The sequence below is a fragment of the Chlorocebus sabaeus genome, chromosome 2, assembly GCF_047675955.1.
Source record: "Chlorocebus sabaeus isolate Y175 chromosome 2, mChlSab1.0.hap1, whole genome shotgun sequence".
Classification (NCBI taxonomy): Eukaryota; Metazoa; Chordata; class Mammalia; order Primates; family Cercopithecidae; genus Chlorocebus; species Chlorocebus sabaeus.
The window spans coordinates 25,721,603-25,747,866 of NC_132905.1; the positions used below are offsets into that span (position 1 = coordinate 25,721,603).

The window sequence follows — 26,264 nt, forward strand, 5'->3', positions numbered from 1 at the left end:
ACCATGTTGGCCAGGTTGGTCTCTAACTCCTGACCTCAGGTGATCCACCCACCTTGGCCTCCCAAAGTGCTGGGATTACAGGTGTGAGCCACCATGCCCAGCCTAAACAAAGATTTAAATGAACTTTTCATTTTGGAATAGTTTTAGATTTGCAGAAAAGGATTTAATAGTTTTAGATTTAAAAAACTAAAGCAGACCAGGTGCAGTGGCTCCCAGCACTTTGGGAAGCTAAGGCGTGTGGATTGCTTAAACCTAGGAGTTTGAGACCAGCATGAGCAACATGGTGAAACCCAGTCTCTACAAAGAACGCAAAAACTAGCTAGACATGTGGCAAGCACCTGTGGTCCTAGCTACTTGGGAGGCTGAGGTGGGAGGATTGCTTGAGCCTGGGAGGTGGAAGCTGCAGTGAGCTGTGATCATACTATTGCACTCCAGCCTGGGCGACAGAGCAAGACCTTGTCTCAGTAAATAAACAAAAAATAATTTTCAATTTCTTTACAAAAAATTTTAAAAATAATTTTAGATTTGTAAAGATCATAAAGAGAATTCCCATATATCCTGTCCTCGGTTCCTCTATTGTTAGCATCTTATATTAGTATTACATTTATTACAGTTAATGATTGACATATTCTTATTAACTCCACAACTTTATCCACATTTTATTATTTTTCTCCCTAATGTTCTTTTCATTTTCCAGGGTCCCACCCAGGATGCTACACTGAATTTAGTCCTCAAGTCTCCTGAGGCTCCCCTGGGCTGTGCCAGTTTCTCACACTGTCCTTGTTTTTGATGACCTCGACAGTTTTGAGAACTGGCCAAGAGTTTTTGTAGAATGCCATTGAATTTGGATTTTTCTGATGTTTTTTACTATGGGTTTTGGGGAGGAAGACCACTGAATGCCATTCTCATCTCAGCATGTCAAACACACCTACTGTTATGGACTGAATATATGTGTCCTGCTCAAATTCATATGTTGATATCTAAATCCTCAGTAGGATAACATCTGGAGGTAGGGCCTGTGGGAGGTAATTAGATCATGAAGGTGGAGCCCTCATGAATAGAATTAGCACTGTTAAAGTAAAAACTTTATTTTATTTATTTATTTATTTTTAATTTATTATTATTATTATTTTTTGAGATGGAGTCTCGCTCTGTCGCCCAGGCTGGAGTGCAATGGTATGATCTCTTCTCATTCTCACTGCAACCTCCGCCTCCTGGGTTCAAGTGATTCTCCTGCCTCAGCCTCCTGAGTAGCTGGGATTACAAATGTACACCACCACGCCCGACTAACTTTTGTATTTTTAGTAGAGACCAGGATTTGCCACACTGGCCAGGCTGGTCTCCAACTCCTGACCTCAAGGGATCTGCCCGCCTTGGCCTTCCAAAGTGCTGGGATTACAAGTGTGAGCCACTGCATCCAGCCAAAAGAAAAACTTAAGCTAAACTAAATTTAAAAGAGTTTACTGGAACAAGAACAATTCGCGAATTGGCAGCCTCCTGAACCAGAGCAGGCTCAAGAGAACCCATCCAGCACAGCACATGGTGGTAGATTTATGGACAGAAAAAGGAAGGTGATGTACAGAAAACGGAAGTGAGGTGCAGAAACAGCCAGATTGGTTACAGCTCTATGTTTGCCTTATTTGAACGGTTTAAACAGTTGGCCACTTTTGATTGGCCAAAACTTGGTGATTGGCACAAGAGTAGGGTATGGTCTGTTTACAACTCCATTTAGGTTATAGTTCATGATGTACAGAGGAATCTTTAGGCTGAACTTCAAAATATGTAGGGCAGCTTTATGCTAACCTGGATTAAACAGTGCCATCAGAAGACAAGACATGACAGAGCTTGCTTCCCTCTCTTTGCTCCCCACCATGTGAAGAGACAGTGGGAAGTCAGTAACCTGCCACACAGAGGAGGGCCCTCGCCGGCCATGCTGGCATCCCAATCCCAGACTTCCAGCCTCTAGAACTGTGAGAACTAAGGTTTATGGTTGAAGTCCCCCAGTCTATGGTAATTCGTTAGAGCAGCCTGAACTAAGACGCCTACTATCAACATGACTTATCACTGAGTATCTTAACCTTGATCACCTGGCTAATGTAGTATTTGTCAGGTTTCTTGATAAATTTACTCCCCACCACCCTTCCATACTCTATTCTTTGGAAGCAAGTCACTAAGTGTAGGCCATACTTAAGGGACAGAGAGTCATGCTCCCCAATTCTTGCAGGGCAGTGTTTACATACGTTACTTAGAATTTTTCTATATGGGAAATTTGTGCCTTCTCCCTAAAAGGGGGTTTTTCATTGAGACCCTGATCTAGCAATGTTGCAAAAATTGGCCACTTGACCTCAACAAGGTGACTGTATTCGTCTGTTTTCACACTGCTATGCAGACACACCCAAGACTGGGTAAGTAGGTTTAATTGATTCACAGTTCCGCATAGCTGGGAAGACCTCAGGAAACTTACAATCATCGCGGAAGGATGAGGAGGAGAAAGTTATCTTCTTCACAGGGCAGCAGTAAGGAGAACTGCTGAGCAAAAGGGGAAAAACCCCTTATACAACCACCAGATCTCAGCCGGGTGCGGTGGCTCACGCCTGTAATACCAGCACTTTGGGAGGCTGAGCCGGGTGGATCACTTGAGGTCAGGAGTTCAAGACCAGCCTGATCAACATGGTGAAACCCTTGTCTCTACTAAACATACAAACAGTTAGCCGGGTATGGTGGCAGGTGCCTGTAATCCCAGCTACTCGGGAGGCCAAGGCAGGAGAACCACTTGAGCCTGGAAGGCAGAGGTTGCAGTGAGCCAAGATTGTGCCACTGGACTCCAGGCTGGGCGACAGAGCAAGACTCCATCTAAAAAAAACAGACAGACAAAAAACCCATCAAATCTCATGAGAACTCACTCATTATTGCAAGAACAGCATGGGGGTAACCACCCCCATGATTCAATCACTTTCCACTGGGTCTCTCCCACAATACTTGGGGATTATGGGAACTACAATTCAGAATGAGATTTGGGTGGGGACGCAGCCAAATCATATCAGCGACTGAATCATTTCCTGTCACTATTTGGCTTTTGGGAAATTTCCAGTTTTCTTTCCTGGGCTCCAGACCACGGAAAATTCTGTGGCTGCCCATGTGGCTGGGCTCAGTCTTCAGTATCTTCAGAGGTTAAGTTGATATGATGTGACCAAAAGCCCTGCCATGGCTCCCCTTGTTAAACTATCTGTTATGGACCAATGCCCCCAGGTAAACAAAGACACTCTTACCAGGCAAGCATTCCAACAGCTTAGAGATTACCTTCCAGGGGCCAAGGACAAAAGCCATGTCTCTCTTTGAGCAAGGTTAAATTCTTTACTATGTCCTGCTTCACTCCACTGCCAGGATACCATATGGACCCCTTCAACATCCCTGTATACCCAGGCACTACCTCAAGAGAAGGGGAAAGTCTGGAAAGAGGAGAAAGTGAGCAAATGACAATTTGCTAAATTAACTGAAGAGTCAGAGTTATGGGATTTGATTTCTGGGCATTTATTCTACAATGTACCTCCACATGTATGAATTGGCGTATGAATACAGGTATTCACTGAAACATTACTTACAAAAGCAAAGTTTTAAAACAACCTGAGGACCCATAAGTAGGAATTGGCTAAATAAATTGTACCTTTCACCAGGAGATCCTATTCATCTTTAAATAAGAATGAAGAAGTTCTTTTGTACACACACAAATGTGGAATATTATGAAGCTGTGTTAAGTTTTAAAAATCAAATGCAGAAGATCTCTGTACTAATAGGGAAATACATTTTAGACTTTTCCTGTGAAAGAAACAAAGTACATTGGCTGTGCTAGCTGCTGCCAGACTTTCTAATCCCTGGGGCCCAATGCTGTACTTGGTTTTGGTTTTGTTTGTTTTGTTTTCTTCTCCTGCCCTTTCCACACATGCACACTTATTGATTCTATTGTTTGCCTAACCCTTTGATATTATACCCCACAGCTCTCATCTTTCCACCTATTCAGACCTGTGGCTGCCCCTGACCTTGTTACCTACATTGCCAGGACTTCTCCATACTGCCTTCACTTACAGCACAATATGGACTATCCTGGCATGCTAGCGTCTTTTCTTCTAAGCTGCATCTCGGGCTCCTTAGAAAGAAGAAATGCAGGCTGGGCACAGTGGCTCATGCCTGTAATCCCAACACTTTGGGAGACCAAGGCAGGTAGATCACCTGAGGTCAGGAGTTCGAGACTAGCCTGGCCAACATGGTAAAACCCAGTCTCTACTAAAAATACAAAATTATCTGGGCGTGGTGGTGGGCGCCTATAATTCCAGCTACTCAGGAGGCTGAGGCTGGAGAATCACTTCAACCAGGGAGGCTGAGGTTGCAGTGAGCTGAGATCATGCCATTGCACTCCAGCTTGGGCGACAAGAGAGAAACTCCATCTCAAAAATAAATAAATAAATAAAAAGAAAGAAGAAATGCAGCTGGGAATGGTGGCTCATGCCTGTAATCTCAGCACTTTGGGAGGCTGAGATCGGTGGATCACTTGAGCTCACAAGTTCGGGGCTTGCCTGGGCAACATGGCAGAACCCTGTCTCTACAACAAATACACACACACACACACACACAAATAGCTGGGCATGGTGGTGCATGCCTGTAGTCCCACTACTTTGGAGGCTGAGGTGGGAGGATGGCTTGAGTCCGGGTGGTGAAGGTTGTAGTTCACCAAGATTGTGCCACTGCTCTCCAGCCTGGGAGACAGAGCCAGACCTTGTCTCAAAAAAAAAAAAAAAAAAAAAAAAAAGCATGTCTTGAGACTGAGTGGGTTCTGAGACCTTACCTGAGATTCTCATTAGAAATATCATGTATTCCATTTTCTAGGCTGTTCCTGCTGCTTAGGCCATTCAGACAGAGCTGTGGTTTTGGTGATGGAAGGAGACCTCAACTGGCTATAGCCTGCCTGCCTTTTCCTCCAGTGATTTAATTCTCTTACCTAAGCCTAGGCCCCAGGCTGGGGATGTGGAAAGTAGGATTGTCAGGAGATGAAAGGATTCTGTTAGAGATGATGAATTGTGCTTAGGTATGGAGACAAATTAAATCAGAGTAGTGGCCTGGAAGACTGGTGGGGCTAGATGTTCTGATCAGGTTGAGGAGAGGAGAGGGGAAATCAGTGAAGGGCAGAAGGGAGGAACAGGTTGTAGTCAAGAGGAGGCACTCCAAGGTGGCATCTTGGTTTTGTGTGAGAATGAGTTCTACACAGCAATGAGACTGTGGTCTCTTGAAAGTTCTTTGACAGTCCAGTTCTTCTGGTCATTGAGATCAGAACCTCCCGTCCCAAGGTCAGTCCTTCTCTACAGGTTGGAGCTGTCCAGGATACTCATATGTTTACAGCCAGATTTCAGGGTGTCAGAACCTGCAATGGGACTCTAGGGTCAGCTGCATTGTCCTGTACTACCCCATCAAGATATAACACTGTTGGGGCTCAGAAAACTATATGCCAATACATGGCACATTGATATGCTGAACTAAAAAAGCAGCCTCAAGGTCTCCCTCTGATCTTCCCTCACCCCCTTAGCTCTCTGATCCTCTTTTCTGAAGCACCAACAGGGACTCTGTCTGGAATTTCCTTCTCTGAATAAAAAAACTTCTTTCCAAAAGAAATGCAATTATTTTAAGACCCCCTTCCTAGGAATCTCATCAAAGAGCCAAGAAAGATTAACTGGAGAAAAGACTGGGAATCATCATCTTGCCCAGACAGGCTTCTTCATCTATCCTTTTAGTGCAGCTCAGAGATTACCTGGGGCCCTTCATCTGCATAACAAGGCAACCTTTGTTCATTGTGAAGTTCTGCCCCTCACCTTGCTGCCACCTCCCCCAGTGCACAGAGGAACTTCTTCTTCCAGGCCATTCTTCTTTGGGCTCAATCATTTCTCCTGAAAATCACTTACTCCCACCTTAATCTATGCCCTTCCCTATGAAGAAGGGTAGAGAAGCGTCTGTGCCCATTGGCTTCTTGGGTAATTATTCTTTTCTTTTTTTGAGACAGGGTCTCACTCCTCTGGTACCTGGGCTGGAGTGCAGTGGTGCAATATTGGCTCACTGCAACCTCTGCTTCCTGGGCTCAAGCAATCCTCCCATGAGGCTCAAGCGATCTCAGCCTCACGGGTAGCTGAGACTACAGGGGCATGCCCTTATGCCTTGCTATATATATATATTTTTGTATTTTTTATAGAGATGGAGTTTCACCATGTTGCTCAGGCTGGTCTCAAACTCCTGAGTTCAAGTGATCCACCCACTTTAGACTCCCAAATTGCTGGGATTATAGGCATGTGCCACTGCACCCAGCCTGGGTAATGATTCTTATGTGATTCCCCCATGCTGTCTATGTTAAATAAATTTTGTATGCCTTTTTCTTCTATTAATGTATCTATTGTCCTTTTATTTTCAGCAAATTATCAGAGGGCAAAGGGGGAGACTTTCTCTTGGCCCCTATGGCACTTGTTACAAAATGAAAATGTTTAGTTTCACAGAATAAGAATACCCTTTCCCTGCTTTATGAATAACAAACCTTTTGCCTTTGTCACAAATAAGTATTTTTTCCCTCGTCTTATAGCAAACCTTGTTGCCTCATACCCATCAAGGACTTGCCTGAGCTTCCCTGAGCCTTTTCTTGGAGCTATCCCTGGGAATGTCCTAGAATGTTCTGGAATGCAAGCTTGCCTGCAAACTAAATCTCAGTTTTAAAAAAATATGCAGAGAACAAATCACAATTTTTCCAGGCAACGTGGCAAACATTTTAATTGTACAGCTGGGGTTTTGACCAGCTGAGCTGCTACCCTATTGTAAGGTCATGAATAGACCACATCAGTGCCCCACCCAGATTCCCAGACCTTACCACATCAGTGCACACCAATCTGACTTCTAATCACCAGTGCTTGCATTTCTTTGCCTGAGAGATTTCTATGGCTCCTATAGCCCACTCCCCAGACTAGAAGAACCAGAGAACTAATAACCCCTAGGAGTTCCCCTCAACCTATGACTGATGGGAAGTGGTGTATATATACTTCAGCTCCCCTTGCTCTTGGGATACCATGAGATGTGCTGTACATTGAGTCTCAGAGTTTCTCCAGTGGGATTAACTCCAGTCACCTATGGTAGTAATTGGTTTCATCACTCACCATTTATAGGCTGCCTTCTCCATCTCATTTTCCAGTCCCTGTTGGTACTGCCTGGGAACTTCTTCCAAATAAACTATTAGGTTGGTGCAAAAGTAATCACGGTTTTTGCGATTGAAAGTAATGGCAAAGGCCAGGCGCGGTGGCTCACGCCTGTAATCCCAGCACTTTGGGAGGCTGAGGCAGGCAGATCATGAGGTCAGGAGATCGAGACCATCCTGGCTAACATGGTGAAACCCTGTCTTTACTAAAAATGCAAAAAATTAACTGGGCGTGGTGGCGACACCTATAGTCCCAGCTACTCAGGAGGCTGAGGCAGGAGAATGGCGTGAACCCGGGAGGCGGAGCTTGCAGTGAGCCAAGATTGCACCACTGCATTCCAGCCTGGGCGACAGAGCAAGACTCTGTCTCAAACACACACACACACACACACACACACACACACACACACACACACACACGGCAAAAACCGCAATTACTTTTGCACCACCCTAATACTTGTACTCATCTCTTTGTTTCAGGGTCTGCTTCTGGGGACACCAAAGTATGACAGGTGATCTAATTGTGTCATCCATTGACCACCAGCTGGTTATTCCCTGGGCACCCACGGAAGCTTAACGTGAATCCATCAAGTTCCAAAGTAATCCTGCTGGGAGCTCTTTCCGGCCTCATTTGACAGGAGAGGACACTGAGGCTTGGAGATATCTTGCCCAGGGACCCAAAACAGGTAGGCTGGAATCAATACTGGCTCTTTTCAGCATACCTAAGTATCACTCTTAAAAGCAGGAACAGGAATGGAGCCTGTGCTGCATGTATTTCTCCCCATGAGGACCCCAAAGCCTGGCAAATAGGAGGTGCTTAGTAAGCACACCCAGCCAATAAATATGGAATCCCTATTGTGGCTAAATAAATCCTTCCACATGGATTACCCAATACAGTCATTATAGCAGTCCCAGAAAGTGACTACTATAATCATCATCATCATTTCATAGATAAGGACCCCAGGGGGAAAGTGACCTTCCCAAGGCCACACGGCTAGTACTGGATGAAGTCTGTGTCCTTCACCAGTCGGCCATAGGGATGGACAGTGGTGGAAAACAAATGAACAAAAGTAGAGAGGAGAGAGGACACGAAGCCACAGCTTACCCTGTCACCAGCTGGGCGACAACACGTCGTCCCATCTTGGAACACATCTCTGTCACACACACGGTAAATGGGACTATTCCCTGTGAATTATCTGCTAGCCTGAAGCTCCATCCATCTGCTCATTAACACAATAAAAAAATTATCAAACGAGTCTTCTGACTCCCAGTCCCTGGGAGCCCAACTACATAACTTGGAAACGACTCTTTATTAGTCTGATCAAAGGCTCATTGTTCAGTAATTAGAAATCATGGTCTCTCCCTCCAGGCTTGGGGCTCATAAACAACAGTTGGATGAGCTATTTATTGGGGTTGGACCAAAAACTTAGACAGATCCATTTCCTCCTAATTTACACCTGCTTCAATGGGGGAAAAGCAGCGGGAGGCTGAGCTTTTGCTCCAGGAGATCATTGGCTCCCCTGGCTGTAGCAGGCAAGAAATGAGGGAGGGAGCGATGTTGAAGTGAGCCCCTGCCTGAGACAGGACAAGGGCCTTAGAGACGAGCACTGGCACCAGGTCCAGGGCTAAGTGATGTACAGAATCCCTGGTTCTCTCATTGAGGCTCCCACAGCAGCGGCGATGAGAAAGGAGCCTTGGAGACCATAGATGGGATTGACTATCCAAAGACCCCTGAGGTCAGAAGAGGGCAGGCAGTGATGAGGCCTGCCAAGTGATTCCATCATCTCATCATCTAATAAATATTTATTGAGGACCTACTAAGTGCCAGCACTCTGCTAGGCATGGGGATCAGATGGCCAAAAAAAAAAAAAAAAAAAAAATTACAGTGCCTGCTTGTAAAGATATCCCAGGCCAGTCGGGGCGGGTGGTCCCTCCTGGAGGGGAAAAGCAAAGTCCAGACTCAGAGACAGCATGCATGCACCTGGTGAAGAGGAGGAGGGTGGAGGCAGAGGCCAGGCAGACCTCATCCCCGGAGCTGAGAGCAGAAATGTCTTCATTCTTCAAGAATCTCTGAGATGTGCTGCACAGCTGGAAATGCAACACGCAGATCCAGATGTGGCCTCCAAGCTTCATCTTTCTTGTCCTCAAACTCTCATGTATTGGACGTTGGCACCCAAGAACAGGAAGTCCTAGGAAAAACAGGACAGGATGGTAAAGAGTATCCTCTACTCCAAAAAGATGCATCTGTGATTGAAAGGGCGCCCACGTCTTGTGAAACACAAGCTCTGCCAGAATCCAGGTCAGTGCATAAATCGCGAGTGTGCCTCAGTCCCCAAACTCTCCATAAAGCATAGCTTTTCCCAGCCTCCTTCTCCAAGGTGGAGATCGATCTGTCATTCCCCGAGCTGCTGCTGCCTGACAGGCCTCTAAGTGTCCTTTGTGTCACCTAAATTTTCTCTCCTTGGCAAATAATGAAAAATTGTGAACTGCTAGGTTGTACTCTTCTGCTTTTCTTATGTTTCCATCACCCGGAGGGGCAGGAATTCTGAACCAAAGACCAAGTTCAATTCTTTCCCACAGGGATCCATCCTTTATTTTAGATGGTTAGACACATGGACAGAGTTGACCTCAAAATTCTAATGAATACTATAATATATAATAAATCTAATTACTTTCCACGTGTCAAACATTGAGCTAGAAGCTATCATACTTGCCCTCTAATCATCACAAAAGTTCAATGACGTTTAGGTTACGTCCCATTTTAGAGAGAAGAAAACTAAGGCCGATGAGATGAACTGCCACTCAATCTTTGATTTGAACAATGATCTGTCTGACTACTTACAAATGCTCAAGAGCAGTTAAGTGTTGAGTATCTCAGAGACCAAAAGAGCTTTGGACGTTTGTTTTTTAGATAGAACAGTTGGTCAGTGTTTCTAGGTTCCTAATCATCCCCCCCTGCCCTTCATTCCCTTTAATGACTATTATTTTCTGATGTTAACAATGTACCAGGCACAGTGCAGCATCTCCCTCCTGCTAATGAGTCTGCCAACCCAGTTCATCTCACCTCAAAAGATAACCTGAAAATTGCAAGCACAGATAGACCACAAAATGCTTGGTCAGAATCATAGTTTGAGTAGTGATAATAGTTTTTCACTATTTCACTTGATATTAAAATAGTTTTTAAGTTAAGCTTAAAAAAGAATCTTAAGTTAATTTAAAAAATTTTTTTTGAGACGGAGTCTTGCTCTGTCACCCAGGCTGGAGTGCAGTGGCATGATCTCAGCTCGCTGCAGCCTCCGCCTCCTGGGTTCAAGCGATTCTCCTGCCTCAGCCTCCTGAGTAGCTGGGATTACAGGCACACATCACCATGCCCAGCTAATGTTTGTATTTTTAGTAGAGATGGGGTTTCAGCATGTTGGCCAGGCTGGCTTCAAACTTTTGACCTCATGATCCGCCTGCCTTGGCCTCCCAAAGTGCTGGGATTACAGGCGTGAACCACTGCTCCTGGCCTAAAAAAAAAAAAATTTTAAGTTTAAAAAAAAAGGGAAAGAAAGAAAACAGGCAGGAGCACTAGTAATGCAACTGTGCAGAACAAGCAAACAAACTTAAAAAAAACCTTAAAACAAAAAGCACTAGAAGTACACCAAAATTCAAACTGTGGTTCTAGTGGAGCAATAGGTTTATGAATAATTTTAAAAAGTGTATATAGTGTTGGCTGGACATGGTGGCTCATGCCTGTAATCCCAGCACTTTGGGAGGCCGAGGTGAGCCTATCACTTGAGGCCAGGAGTTTGAGACCAGCCTGGCCAGCATTGTGAAACCTTGTCTCTATCAAAAATTAAAAAAAAAAAAAAAAAAAAAAAAAAATTAGCTGGGAGTCGTGGTGGGAGACTGTAGTTCCAGCTACTCCAGAGGCTCAGGCACAAGAATCTCCTGAACCCGGGAGGCAGAGGTTGCAGTGAGCCAAGATTGCGCCACTGCACTCCAGCCTGGGTGACAGAGCCAGACTCTGTCTCAAAAAAAAAAAAAAAAAAAAAGTACGTGTGGTTGTAGTACTTGTTTAAATGGGGAGGCATGCCAAACATATATTTATAATAAAGCTCTTCAACCTAAAAATTTAGAAGAAAAGCTTAAACCTTACAAATGACTTTTAGAACCTGACCTAATGCTATGTCTAAGACTAACAGTATTTTCTTTCTTTTCTTTTCTTTTCTTTTTCTTTCTTTCTTTCTTTCTTTTTTTTTTTTTTGATGGAGTCTTGCTCTGTTGCACAGGCTGGAGTGCAGTGGCGTGATCTCGACTCACTGCAACCTCCACCTCCTGGATTCAAGCAATTCTGCCTCAGCCTCCTGAGTAGCCGGGATTATAGGCACCTGCTACCATGGCCAGCTAATTTTTGTATTTTTAGTAGAGACAGGGTTTCACCATGTTGGCCAGGCTGGTCTCAAACGCCTGACCTAGTGATCTGCCCGCCCCGGCCTCCCAAAGTGCTGGGATTCCAGGCGTGAGCCACCGCACCAGCCTGCAGTGTTTTCAAAACGAGTTGGTCTTGAACTTCCCTCAGGCCCCTCATGGTAGGGATGGGAGGTGGTGGTGGCATAAGGCTATGTGAAATGCCGCCTGCACCAGCAGAGGTGCCACTTCTGAAGGACACATGGATGGTTTTGTGGCATATGGTGAGGCCCAGGAGCACCCGTCCTCTGCCTGGCCAGACATTCCCAGCTGCAGGGCTGGGCTGGGTGTCACCCATGAGTCATGGCCTCTGAAGCTAGCATATAAACCACCTCCTCCCTCACACATCCTCAGAGCCCCCTGAACCCACCAACCTTATGGATCTGGAGTCCGAGGTCGTAGAGCTGAACACGCTTCAGCAGAGGAAGGGGGAAGCCTTCAGCCAACTTATCTGGAGGTTGAAGCATAGCATTGAGAGAGATTGGTGAATATATAATAATTAGAGACAGATTTTTACCGAAAATGTTCTCTGCAAACTCTATATTCGCTATATTTCCATTTAATGATTTCCAAGACTATGAGGTAGGTGTGATTATTCTTTCCATTTTACAGATAAGGAAACTGAGGCACAGAGTGGTCAAATAACTTGTTCTAGGTCACACAGTTAGGAAGTGGCAGAAAGGGAATTTAAACCCAGGGAAGCTGGCTTGGAAGCCTAAGCTGTCAGGCATGGTGCTGTCTGGAGGAAGAACACATTCACGATAAGATAAGGAACAGGGCATCCACTCCCTGCCCTTTGCCTTGTCCTGCTCTCTGTTGCAGCCAAAAGAAGCAAAGCTTCATGGAAACAGAGTTTAAGTCTTTTGCTTTCTTTTTTGACTAGGCAGTTGGGCAATTGACTGGGAGATGTGAGTCCAGAGGCGGCTGCCTTGTGCCTTCTATATTAACTTGGTCCTCAGTCTTTGACTTGCCTCTTCAGAACGTGGGGCACTTCCATGTGTCCCTCTATGCCGCTTATAAGGAGGTTTCCCGTGCTCCAAAGAGCTGTGCCAGCCCCCAACCCTCATTAGAGCCCTGGAAGGAGATGAGGCCAACTTCAACCATCCCATGTCACAGGAAGGTCGCTAAGCTCAGAGAGAAGTGACTTGTCCATGGTCATACAGCCCCCAGGAGAGCCCTGTTTTCCAAGTCCAGCTCTCTTTCCTCCAGACGGCAGTGTCCGCTTTTGACTTGGAAAAATCCACAGTGGTTCTTACCGTTGAATTTGGGGTAGAGGGTGTTGAGGATGTAGTAGTTGAGGAGTGCTTCCAACAGCTCCGCCTGGAGGAGAACAGGAGAAGTACACTTACATCGCCACATGGCCACACGGTGGTTCTGTGTGTGCCAACATAGATAGCAAAACGCTTGGAAAAAGCAAACTATTATTACATCATGTTACTATTTTATAAGATAAAACTCTTTTGAGATGAGCATTTATTATGCAAGTGAATAGAAAAATTTTGGAAAGTTACACACCCAAATGTCTTTCCTCTAAAGGAAGAACATTAACGTTTGACTTGTCCTTAGCCTTATCTTTAGTGTTCAATTTTATTTACAGTGAGAATGTTTTTCCTGAACCACCTGTATAATTTTAAAAATTTAATAAAAACAAAATAAGCTGCTCTACCAAAATCATGAAACACAACTTTTAACCCTAACTATATGCCAAGCAGAGAGCTCCGAGCTTTGTGTGTGTGTCTGATTCAATCTTTACAACAGTACCTCAACGTTCATATTAATGTCCCTATTTCACATATCAGGAAACCGAGGCCTACAGAATGAAAGGGACTTACTACCAACTGGGCAGCAGCATCAGGATTTGAATCTAAATTTATCTGAATCTATAGTTCTTGTTTTTACATTTCATGCTCTGAAAACCCAATAGGATGGATTTTTGTGAAACTTTTTACTCGAATGTTTTACTTTGCAGTAAACATGCACAGATACAATATGAGTGTACCATTATTCACTCCACCCTTTATTCTCTGAAAGGAGTCAGCCTCAGGGTCCCTGCATCTCTCCCCACAGCTTCTGTGTTTGCTTCCACTTCATAAGTGCTTTGGGAAAGTCTGGGAGGCAGGGCACAGGTGGAGGTGGTCAGTGGAGGCCAGCATCATGGAATGGTAAAAGAGAAGCCAACGACTGCACGTTAAAGTCTGCCCAGCTCCTCCTTCCCTCTTTCCAGAAAGCTCTTCTCCATCACTTCGGCCCACACTGATTTTCACATTCTCTTTCCTCCTTTTATATGGGGCCGTCTACTTCACTACTTTTTCTACTTTATGGAAATCACTTCTTGGTTTTACCTGCTCAGCACTCAATCCCTCTTGTTTTGATAACAGAGTCTGTTTCCCCCCAGGGAACAACCCTCCTGGCCAGTCTTAGTCCATATGATTTGGATGTAGGTGACTGCAAATCCTGCCTCCTGGAGTGTAGATGAGATCCATGCTGGGCTGATTGGCCTTGCCCAACTTCTGGCCATAGTGCTTGGCTTAAGACTGGGTGCCTAAGATTAGTCCAATGAGAGTTAGCAGGGAGTTTTTTTGTTTGTTTTTTTGTAAATTTTTAAAGAAACTGAAACGGTAGGAAACTCTGGGGCTTGCTACCAATTGGAAGAGCCTGCCTGAGAGTGAAGCTAACACAAATGAAAACAGAACAGAGAGATGGGAGAGAGATTCTTGATGCACTAATTTGAACACCTGAATCCAGCTATGCCTGAAACCTCTGATCTTTGTTTTTTCATTTATTTTTGCTTTTCAGTTATATAATCATATATATTTCTCCTCTTTGCTTAAGACAATTTCAATTGGCTTTCTGTCTCTTGCAGTTAAAAGAATTCTGTTCAGTAGATGACTTAATTACATATTGTTTTATATTAGGATATAACTGTTCCTTGGCCCTATGTCTTGTGTTTTCAAGACTTTTACACTTCTCCAGGGCAAAAAATCAACTCTTCTCCTTTTGTATTTCCTATTATAGATGTCATAGCAATTGCTTAGGAAACACCCCAAATTAATTAACATTCTAATCATGTCATCAATAAAAAGAACAACTTACATTGAATAGTCCAACTTTGGATTCTTTCAGTTCCACTTTTATCCTGTAATGAATCAGAGAAGATTCAAAGGTGTGAGCTTTATGCAAGTCTAAGCAATGTGGGGGTCCCCAGAAGCGAGAAAGGATGGGCTTGAGAAGGCAAAGGGCCAAAGGTAGGGCGGGAGCAGGAGTGGAAAAGATGACTGAGGAACTAAAAGCAGTGATACAATGACATCGGGAAGACTGTCAGAGGGCAGATGAAATAGTGTCAAAAAGCTCACTCTTTATCATTTCAGGAAGTTAATATAGGTGGGGCCTAAAATTCATACATTAAGAAATAACAGTCTTAGTGAATTCTTTAACAATTTGAGATTTGTGGGGGCAGGACCAGTGGGGCAGAAGAATTGGGCCAATTGGGGTGAAATGTAAGTGTCCTTTCCAAATGGTTTCCCCCCTCCCACCAGCTACAGAGAAGCAGCTACAGTATACAGATGGAGTCCAGCTGGGCACCCGCATGTGGGCAGGAGGCCAACTTACTTTCCTGGCTGCAGGAACCCAGTGATCTTGCTGGTATTGAAGGTCAAGATGGCGGACACATTAGTGGCCTGGAAATGCCAGTAGAAGGAAGCAGGTGTAAGTGATGAAGGTTGTATGTATAGGAAGGATGATGACAAGGGACTGTCTCCTCTCAATAAACAGCTCAATGAGCTAAAGCAGGAAATTTGCCCCTCCCAGAAGGCTCACTGTAGGTGCTCAATCAATATTTGAACTTGGACTTGAACATTTTTACTTGAAATTGTTGTCCATGATAACAGTTAAACTTTGAACAGACGACTAAGATAAGGTATAGAGTACCTACTCTTGGAAAGCTCTAAAAAGGATCATTTCTAGTTATCTCAGGTCAAGATTCAGCCCTAGTAACAACAACAATAATAAATTATTATTGTTATTATTTTAGAGATGGAGTGTCTCTCTGTCACCTGGCTGGAGTGCGGTGGTGCAATCATGGCTCACTGCAGCCTTGATCTCCTGGGCTCAAGTGATCCTCCCGCATCAGCCTCCTGAGTAGACAGGACTACAGGTGCATGCTACCAGGCCCGGCTTTTATTTTTTTGTTTTTTGTAGCAATGGAGTCTTGCTATGTTGCCCAGGCTGGTCTCAAACCCCTGACCTCATGTGATTCTCCTGCCTTGACCTCCCAAAGTGCTGAGATTACAGGTGTAAGTCACCAACCCAGACAATAAATTATATTTTAATTTAAAATATATTAATAATGATACTTTTGATAACAATAACAACAATATTAAAATTGCAGATACAGCCTCTAGGAAGAATTACCCTGGCAGAGATTTGACTTATTGATTTCAAAAGTCAAGAAACAAGAGAGCAGAGTTCTCCATCCAGCGAGCAGGGCCCCCAAAGGACACGGCATCCCTTCCCTATTAGACAGAGTCCATCAAAAAAAGGAAAACTCACTCTCGATGTTTAATGCAGAGGGAATTTAATATAGGGAATTGGTTATACAAGTGATGGAATTGTTGAGAAGCTAGTAAAGCATTGGTGAGGCCATCCAGAGATTAGCAGAGACAGGAGGCTGTATCCACAGTTCCCCAGGACTAGGGGAACAATGAGTGGAGGCGGAATTATGGAAGTCACCACAGAGGAGACAGAGTCACAGTCTGAGCCTCTGCCGTGGTAAAGAAAGAGGAAATAGTACTCTGGCTTCATCCTTCCTCCCCAAATTCATTCTCCTGACAGTACCTCCCATTGGCTGACCTGGTGGAAATCAGAGTGCAAAGAAGCACGGGAAATGTAGTCTTCCAGGGTCAAATACAGACAAAGAACAAAGCAAATAGACAAAGATCTGTCTACATTTCTCCTCACAATAGCCCAGACTAACATAGTGAGAGATACATGCATTAAACAAATACACGTGCAGACAGCTACAAAGTACCTTGGTAGTAAATGCTGAGAAGAAAGATGGTAGGGTGTTACAAGAAAAAGTGGCAAAGGGCATAGGTAGATTAGGGGTAAGGGCCAGCAAGAAAGCCCTTCCGGGAAGTAATATTTAAGTTGAGACCTGGAGGAATTATCCAGGTGGTGAGTGGGGAGAAAAGCATGTGGGGAAAAGGGAACAGCATTTGCAAAGGCTCTGAACCTTACCACAGTGAGTCGGAAGACAGGCTCCTTGCTGGAGCTGGGCAGGAGCACAAAGGCGTCTATCTCCATATAGGGGTCCACAGACAGATTCCCAGGGCTGAAGTTCAGGAGCGGAGCAGAAGGCACTGATCCCTGGAGCTCCAAGTTCATGTTGGGGTGGAGCCTGGCTAACTGGGAGCAGAATTAGGAGATCACGTCAAGAGAAGAAAATATACAAGTCTGCCAGGAGAGGCCTGAGGGAGTCAGATAAAGCTGGGAATTGCTTTTGATTGATTTTATTGCCCATGAAATTCTCTGTGCCCTTTTCTCCTAACGGCAAAACTGGCCATCTCTCCATGTCAGACACAGAGTCGGCGCCATCTATTTCATGGCTGCATTGTACTTCATTGTGTACAGGTCTTGTGATGGATGAAACTCTATCAAGCATCAAGTTGTCTTCAAGGTTTTGCCATTATAATGACCACCTTGGCTATTATTTTCAGGAAAACATTCCTAGAGGTGGAATTGCTGAATTGAAGAACAGCAATGCTTTTTTTTTTTTTTTTTTTTTTGAGACAGAATTTCACTCTTGTCACCCAGGCTGGAATGCAATGGTGCCATCTTGGCTCACAGCAACCTCTGCCTCTGGGGTTCAAGCATTTCTCCTTCCTCAGCCTCCCAAGTAGCTGGGATTACGGGTGTGCACCACCACACCCAGCTAATTTTGTATTTTTAGTAGAGACGGGATTTCACCATGTTGGCCAGGCTGGCCTCAAACTTCTGACCTGAGGTGATCTGCCCGCCAAAGTCTTGGGATTACAGGTGTGAGCCACCGCGCCTGGCCAGCAATGCTTTTAAAGCTTTCGGCAGGTATTGCCAAATTGTCCTCCAGAAAAGTTGGGCCCATTTTTTCTCCCTCCCTACCTCTCCCAAGGTTTCTCCATCCCCTCATTACACTCTGCTAATTGGGCATGCTGAGGTTAGATTGCCAGTGTTTTCGAAATATGACATAGCTAGATCCCACCGTCTCTTTTTTAAAAAACGATTTACTTTTCTCTTATTATTCTTTTAATATGATATTCCGCAGAATACTTCTTTTTTCTTTTCTCTCTCTCTTTTTCTTTAGCTTTTCTTTCTAAAATAGAGTCAGGGTCTTGCTATGTTGTCCAGGTTGGTGTTAAACTCCTGGCCTCAAGCAATCTTCCTGCTTTGGCCTCCCAGAGTGCTAGGATTACAGGCATGAGCCACCACGACCAGCCCTAGACTCCACCATTTCAAAGGTGCTCTTAATTTTCTGTGTAACTAGAGATAGGTATAGAGTTTAATTTGGGGCAAGACTCTTCCTTTTTAGGAGGATATTCGTGGAAAAACAGTACTCCCATGAGCCTTTTGGTTATGGATATGTAAAACCTACATCCTCTTTTAGAACGGAGACGTTTGGAAGGCTGAGGGGGTAAAATGCTTCACTAAGAAGGTGGGCAGAGTTGCTTTTCCAAGCATTATAAGAGATACTGAACCTGTATATACATAGACTATCATCAGAAAGATATGCATAATCTGGTAATATTGGCAAACTTCAGATGGGAACTGGGTGGTTAAGGGATAGGAGTGGATGTGAGACTTTCTACTCTACAACCTTTTAGATCTTTTGAATGTTGAACCTTGAGAATCTATTATCCGTTCAAAAACTAATCTTTTAATAATTTTTTTTGAGACAAGGTCTCACTCTGTTGCCCAGGCTGGAGTGCAGTGGTGCAGTCACAGCTCCCTGCAGCCTCAACCTCCCAGCCTCAGGTGATCTTCCCACCTCAGCCTCCCTGGCGCCTGGGACTACAGCTGTATGCCACCATGCTTGGCTAATTTTTGTATTTTTTGTAAAGATGGGGTTTCGTCATGTTGCCCAGGCTGGTCTTGAACTCCTGGGCTCAAGCAATCTGCCTACCTTGGCCTCCCACAGTGCTGGGATTACAGGTATGAGCCACCATGCCTGGCCAAAAACTAATTTTTTAAAGCATCAAGAGCATGCCCGGCACCTAGGAAGCCCTCTGTAATTGTTAGCTGCTATTCATTAGGGTACGTTTTAGGGACTATGCCAGCATGCCTTGGGATTCTTAGATAACACCAATAAAAGACTGGACAAGCTGTGGTCCCCCAAGTTATGGGGCTCAGCCTCCGTTATTTAGGCTTTGAAGGGAGCAGCACCCCAGCCTTTCATGGGAGTCTCATCCTGGTCTTCTGACTCGTGGTCAAACTGAGAGTAATGAGGAGGTTTTAAAGAGAAACCTCTGGCGTCTCGTAGGCTGGGTCTGCACTCACGGGGCACTAAGGGACTCCTTACCCGTGGGACGATGGGTCGGAAGGACTTGGTGGTCAGTCGGATGTTAGAGTCAGGCGGTATCTGCGGCAAAGAGACACGACGAAGTTTTAGGGTGACTGGGGAGGCGGGGGGATGTGCAAGACTGTCGCTTCTCCACGACCTGGGTTACCCTGGCAGGGATGAGATGCTTGTCCTGCATTCAGCCAAGCAGAGCACATGGGTCCCCAGCATCCTGACTGCTCTCCCATGGGTGTAGCTGATGTGTGGGTCTGCGAGGGTGAGGGTTGCAGTCACACAGACCTCGGTTTGTGTCCTGACTTTGTGATCTCAGGCCAGCCCTTTTATCTCCCTGAACCTCAACTTCCTTATCCATAAAATGGGGATAACAATAGTCCCCACCTTCAAGTCATTGTGAGGGCTAAACGAGCACCTAGCACAAGGCCCAGCACATGGTGAGTGCTCCATAAAACGTAGCTATTATCATCCCACTGAAAGAGAGGCCTGTGCTGCAGGTAGAATGGGTAAACCAAACACGATGCCAAAAGCAAAGGCCTGTACTGGTGTAGGAGGCCATTCGAAGGACAAAACGACCCTCCATCTACCAGACGGCCCCTGACTTACACCAGGGTAAGCTGGACCATCCGAGCCGAACCACACTCTTTCTCCCACCATCCTGACATCATTCATGAGGCCTCAACTTTTATGAAGTGCTTCAAGAAACAACTTTCTGAAACCCAGAAATATTAGAGAAACTAGAGAACCATTAAAGGTGTGATCCACTATAAAATTCAGTCTCCCTTATACAAAGCCGCATTGGAAACAGTTGTTTTGGGGGTGTGAGGAAGGCTGTCTCTCCTTTTCACCATGAATCATGAAATCATGTATCCTTATCACTTTAGCTACAAGGAAGCTCCCAGACAAGTTTGAGACGTTAAAGAAATTAATTTATGGGCTCAGTGTCTTTATAATTGTGCTTTGTTTTCACTTGATCTTTATTTCCTTTTCTCTGAAACTATATGCAACTATATGATTCACTGATATATATATAATACGTAATTTTTTCTTTTTTTGACATGCAGTCTCACTCTGTTGTCCATGCTGCAGTGCAGTGGTGAGATCACAGCTCACTGCAACCTCTGCCTCCTGGGTTCAAGCAATTCTCCTGCCTCAGCCTCCATGTAGCTGGGACTACAGGCATGTGCCACCATGCCTGGCTAATTTTTGTACTTTTAGTAGAGATGAGGTTTTGCCATATTGGTCAGGCTGGTCTTGAACTCCTGACCTCAGGTGATCCGCCCACCTTGGCCTCCCAAAGTGCTAGGATTACAGGCATGAGCCACCTCACCTGGCCTCATTCACTAAAATATTTTTGAATAAACCTCCAGAAATCATCAGGATGAGAGAAAATATGAATTAGACTAACAAGTCTAGACTAGTAAACAGGTATAGAAGACCAAAACACAGATAAGCAAGCTGCAAAGTCTTCCACGGTTGTTATAAGGGAGAAAGAGCTTTTTTTTTTTTTGGAGACAGGGTCTCACTCTTTTGCTCAGCCTGGAGTGCAGTGGCACGATCTTGGCTCACTGCAACCTCTGCCTCCTGGGTTCAAGCGATTCTCCCACCTCAGCCTCCCGAGTAGCTGGGATTACAGGCGCCCACCACCACACCTGGCTAATTTTTGTATTTTTAGTAAAGACAGGGTTTTGCCATGTTGGCCAGGCTGGTCTCGAGCTCCTGACCTCAAGTCATCTGCCCACCTCAGGCTCCCAAAGCGCTGGAATTACAGGCATGAGCCACCGCACCCGGCCATGGGAGAAAGAACTTTGACTTTGAGTTTCTTGGTTACCAAAGTAAAAAGGGAGATTGTGCTAACATATTTTTCTTGGTCTTGATTTTTCTCTTAGCAATAACTTACTATTTGACTGATGTCCGCAGGGGTGAAAAGGAAAGGAGGAAGGAGCGGGAGGTTACGTGTTCATTTGAGAGAGCTGTTTGCCACCATCCTCACCATGTCATCTGTGATGGAGAAGTTCAGATACCCTTCCTCGTGATAAACCAGGCTGGCTGTGTTGAAGACATAATCTGAGAGGGCGAAGTAGACCATTTTGTTGTGTTCCTCGGGAAGGTTTATGACTGGAGCAAGGAGGGTAACTGGGGAACGGTGGTTACGATGAAAGATTTCACCCTGGAGAGGGAAATAGGGTCCAGTTGGACTTTTCAAAGCCCGTCCCGGGGCTGGGGCCAGGTATTTCCCTACACAGTCTGATGAAGGGACGCTGGCTGGAGCACTGCCTGAAACTCCACCATTAAAGGCAGTGTTATGTCTTTTAATGAAAAGCTCCCCAGAAGCTTTGCTGTATTAACCCACAGGACGTCCTGGCCAGCCCCTCTATATGCCCTAGGCCCATCTACACTCCCTAGGCCCGCTCTGATTGGTCTCTTCTGCATGATGGGCAAGGCAAAGTAGGGGAAGAAGGAGGAGGGAAGGGTTAAGACCTGAGAGGTGTAAGACAGCCGTGGAGAATCCTAGCTCTGGGAGCACATCCCACCACTCCATATCACCTGGCCCTCGACACAGCGGGAACCACTGGGAAGATGAGGACAGATCTGAAGTTGGGGGGACAGGTGGCCCAGGGAATGGCTGACCCTGAGGGAAACCCTCACCCACCGAGCCCGGCCCCAGGACCCTTACCTTAAACATCACCTCCAGCATCTGGGCTGTTGCCCGAGGGGCTTCCACTAAGCTATAATCAATGCCAGCGAAACTGTCAATCTCTGTTGTAACTGTGAATGATGACAGGGCAGAATTAGGGGCCAGGTGCCACTTTCAGCTGCTGGAGGAGGGGCAAGGGCTCTGGCTGACTCGCGTTCTCTGTGACTTTTTTCAGAATGTCCCTACCAGCCCGGCCCTGAGGCAAAGAATTGCTTCTTCAGGAAAGAGACTACATGGGTTCCCTAGGATGAGTTTACAGTGGTGGGGGTGTATGCTCAGCCTAGGGCCTAAGTAGTTCCCAGACAAGCGCACACACACACACACACACACACACACACACACACACCATGAGTCCAGGCTTCATCTCTCCAGCCACACCTGGAGCTTAATGCTGAGCCAATAGCCAGGAAGGTCAGGCATGGTATGCCCAGAGGACCCAGACACTCCCCTCCAAAACCCTGAATGAACCAATGTTCCAAGTCCCAGTATTGGGTTGCCGACCTGGACTTCTGGTAAAGTTGATGTCAGCAAGTAACCGCGTAGGGGCTTGGGAGCCAAGGCATCAGAGAACATCTCAGATAATTTATCAGGGTCTCCCCCTTCAACCTTAATGTGTGCACCCTGGACCCAGGGACTCCACTTGTTGATGGCTCCCTGCAGCCCTGTTGGCAACAGCAAGGGACAGGAAAACACCCAAATGTTCATCAGTGGGGGACTTATTAAATAAATGAGGACACATCCACGTGATGGAATACTACATGGCTGCTAACATAATAAGGGCTGTTACAACCACTTTGGAAAACTGTTTGGCAGGATCTGATAATGCTGAATCTGGGCATATCACATGAGCTTGCAAATTCACTCCCAGGTATATACCCAAAGACATGCGACCATAGGTACTAGGACATTCATAGCAGCACTATGGATAATGGCCTAAAACTGAACACCCCCCCAAGATGGCCTTCAACAGTAGAATGGACAAATAAATGGGAAGCATCGACATGGTGGTATGCTACGCAGCAAGGAGAATAAACCAGCTACACTACAGGTGCATGCAACGATATGCATTGACCTCATGTTTTATTTTATTTCATTTTTTTTTTGAGACAGGATTTCACTCTGTGGCCCAGGCTGGAGTGCAGTGGCACAATTTCAGCCCACTGCTGCCTTGACCTCCCGGGCTCAAGCGATCATCCCACCTTGGCCTCCCAAGTAGCTGGGACTACAGGTGCACACCACCATGCCTGGCTAATTTTTGTATTTATTGTAGAGATGGGGTTTCGCCATGTTGCCCAGGCTGGCCTTGAACTCCTGAACTCAAGTGATCCTCCCTCCTTGGCCTCCCAAAGTGCTGGAATTATAGGTGTGCACCACCACGCCTGACCTGACCTCATATTTTATTTTGTTTATTTATTATTTATTTTTTTTCTTTGTCGAGACAGAGTCTCATTCTGTTGCCCAGGCTGGAGTGCAGTGGCGCAATCTCGGCTCACTGCAACCTCCGCCTCCCAGGTTCAAGCAATTCTCCTGCCTCAGCCTCCCGAGTAGCTGGGATTATAGGCATCTACCACAGCACCTGGCTAATTTTTGTATCTTTAGTAGAGACAGGGTTTCACCATGTTGACCAGGCTGGTCTTAAACTCCTGACCTCGGGTAATCCACTCGCCTTGGTCTCCCTAAGCGCTGGGATTAAAGGCGTGAGCTACTGCGCCCAACCCTGACCTCATATTTTAAAGCTGAACAAAGAAAACCTTCTGGCTTTTGAAAAGATACTGAAAATATTGTCTGATTCCACTCACGTGCAAAGTGCAAAACTAATCTCTGCTGCTGGAAGTTGGGATGGTGGTGACCCTGGAGGGCTGGGCAGTGACCGAGGGGGACACCAGGGGCTTTGAAAAACCAGCCATGTTCTGTTTCTTGGTTGGGAGCTGGTTACATGCATGTAAAAACTCTTTCACAGCACACTTATGATTAGAGCACTTTTCTCTATAAATATACTTCAATAAAAAGTTTTTAAAAATGAAATCAAATTGGCACAGTGGCTCGCGCCTGTCATCCCAGTACTTTGGGAGGCTGAGGTGGGCAGATCACTTGAGCCCAGGAGTTGGAGACCAGCCTGGGCAACATAAAGAAACCCTGTCTCTACAAAATATACAAAAAGTAGCCAGGTGTGGTAGCATGCATCTGTGGTCCCAGCTACTCAGGTGGCTGAGGCAGGAGGATCACTTGAGCTCAAGGGGTTGAGGCTACACTGAGCCGAGATCACACCACTGCACTCCAGCCTGGGACACAGAGTGAGACCCCCCTCTCAAAAAAAGAAATCTAGAACAATGCCTATATTATGTGTATATGAACATACATATTTTAAATTATGCATATACACATAGATTCATGAGCAAAATAATACATATAAGAATGTCTGTTCGTATGCTTACATGTATTTATATTTGTACATGCAAAGAAAATATCTGAAAAGATACACCCAAAGCAGAGGTTACTTCTTGGAAGAAAAGTTGGGGAGAAAAATGAACTTTTAATTTCTACTTTCTTTTTCTCTTTTCTTTTTTCTTTTTTTTTTGAGACAGAGTGTTGGTCTTTGTTGCCTAGGCTGGAGTGCAATGGCGCAATCTCGGCTCACTGCAACCTCCACCTCCTGGATTCAAGTGATTCTCCCGCCTCAGCCTCCCGAGTCACTGGGATTACAGGCATGTGCCACCATGCCCAGCTAATTTTGTATTTTTAGTAGAGATGGGGTTTCACCATGTAGGCCAGGCTGGTCTCGAACTCCCGACCTCAGGTGATCTACCTGCCTCAGCCTCCCAGAGCGCTGGGATTACAGGTGTGAGCTGCTGCGCCTGGCCCTTAATTTTTACTTTCTATATTTTTGCTCCATTTACTATTTTATAAGGTATCTATATGCTCTTATAGAAATAAACAGAAATAAAATGTCCCAGGGGTGGATGGGGTGTCCTACCTGGCAGAGTTTGGAGATAAGGCTGTAGATCGGAGGACACCGATTTCTGGATCATTTTGCAAATCTGAAAACCACGGGAAGAGAATGCCTGAGTGAGTTCCTCAGCTCTGGTCTGGCCCCGTGCGGATCACTGCAGCCACATTATTTCACATGTATGCTCAGTGATCATTGGTTTACAAATATTTATAAGTGCTTGTCATGAGCCAGGTACCAAGGAAATAGAAACAATAAAAATATGTAGGCTCCCGTGTGGACTCCACTACGGTCCAATTGGACTTTTCAGTCTGTCCCAAGGCTGGACACCTGAGCTAGGGAGTCACTGACCCAGCCCGAGGAGGGCGCCAGCTAGAGACAGTGCCTGAAACTCCACCATCACCAAGTTTTCCTTTGGGAGGTCCTGGCCTCTCCGAATTTAGAGTTTAATAGCAGAACTAGACACTAACTAGAAATAGTCACACAAATAAGCATACAGTTAATGTAGATAGCTCTTTTTTTTTTTTTTTTTTTTTTTTTTTTTGAGACGGAGGTTCACTCTTATCACCCAGGCTGGAATGCAGTGGCGCGATTTCGGCTCACTGCAACCTCTGCCTTCCAGGTTCAAGCGATTCTCCTGCCTCAGTCTCCCAAGTAGCTGGGATTACAGGCGCGTACCACCATGCCCAGCTAATTGTTATATATTTAGTGGAGACAGGGTTTCACCGTGTTGGCCAGGGTGGTCTTGAACTCCTGACCTCAGGTGATCCACCTGCCTTGGCCTCCCAAAGTGCTGGGATTACAGGCGTGAGCCAGCGCGCCCAGCCAAAGATAGTTCTTCATGGTCATCCTGAACAGATTGGCTGGATTGATCAGTATCCCCCATTCCCGCTGGTACTCCTGGAAGACTGAATGCTGGGGTCTGTAGGTTACTCACACACAGTTGCCACCAGTTGTGCGGCCTGCTTCTCAAGACAAGGAAATGTGCATTTCCAAACTTGTTTGCTGTACTTGCCACTGTAATCACCGCAATTATTTATTATGCAGCCTTGGGATAGACTTTGAAAAGTCCAACTGAGCCCTACTGGGGCCCACATGAAAGCCTACCACCTGTTTGCTGTACTTGCTTTTGTAATCACTTGAATTATTTTTTATGTATACTAATGCAATATCATTGAGAAAAAAGGTTTTTGTTGTTGTTGTTGTTATTTTGTTTTTTGTTTTTTTTTTGAGACACAGTCTCGCTCTGTTATCCAGGCTAGAGTGCAATGGCACAACCTCAGCTCACTGCAACTTCCGCCTCCCAGGTTCAAGTGACTCTCCTACCTCAGCTTCCTAAGTAGCTGGGATTACAGGCATGTGCACCACACCCTGGTAATTTTTGTATTTTTGGTAGAGACAGGATCTC

At 45.4% G+C, this 26,264-nt stretch overlaps 1 protein-coding gene across 1 annotated transcript in view; it reads right to left on the bottom strand.

Moving 5' to 3' along the window:
* Positions 1-9,006: 9,006 nt before the first annotated feature.
* The window catches only part of LBP (lipopolysaccharide binding protein), a 36,369-nt gene continuing 19,111 nt past the window's right edge, over positions 9,007-26,264 (bottom strand). The window contains exons 6-15 of the mRNA XM_073011679.1: positions 24,884-24,947; positions 21,889-21,980; positions 21,205-21,381; positions 19,218-19,277; positions 16,904-17,071; positions 15,278-15,345; positions 14,762-14,804; positions 12,925-12,988; positions 12,043-12,119; positions 9,007-9,405 (exon numbers count right to left, since the gene is read on the bottom strand). Coding sequence (XP_072867780.1) covers positions 9,361-9,405; positions 12,043-12,119; positions 12,925-12,988; positions 14,762-14,804; positions 15,278-15,345; positions 16,904-17,071; positions 19,218-19,277; positions 21,205-21,381; positions 21,889-21,980; positions 24,884-24,947 — 858 coding nt within the window. The 3' untranslated portion in view covers positions 9,007-9,360. The remainder of the gene's footprint in view (positions 9,406-12,042; positions 12,120-12,924; positions 12,989-14,761; positions 14,805-15,277; positions 15,346-16,903; positions 17,072-19,217; positions 19,278-21,204; positions 21,382-21,888; positions 21,981-24,883; positions 24,948-26,264) is intronic.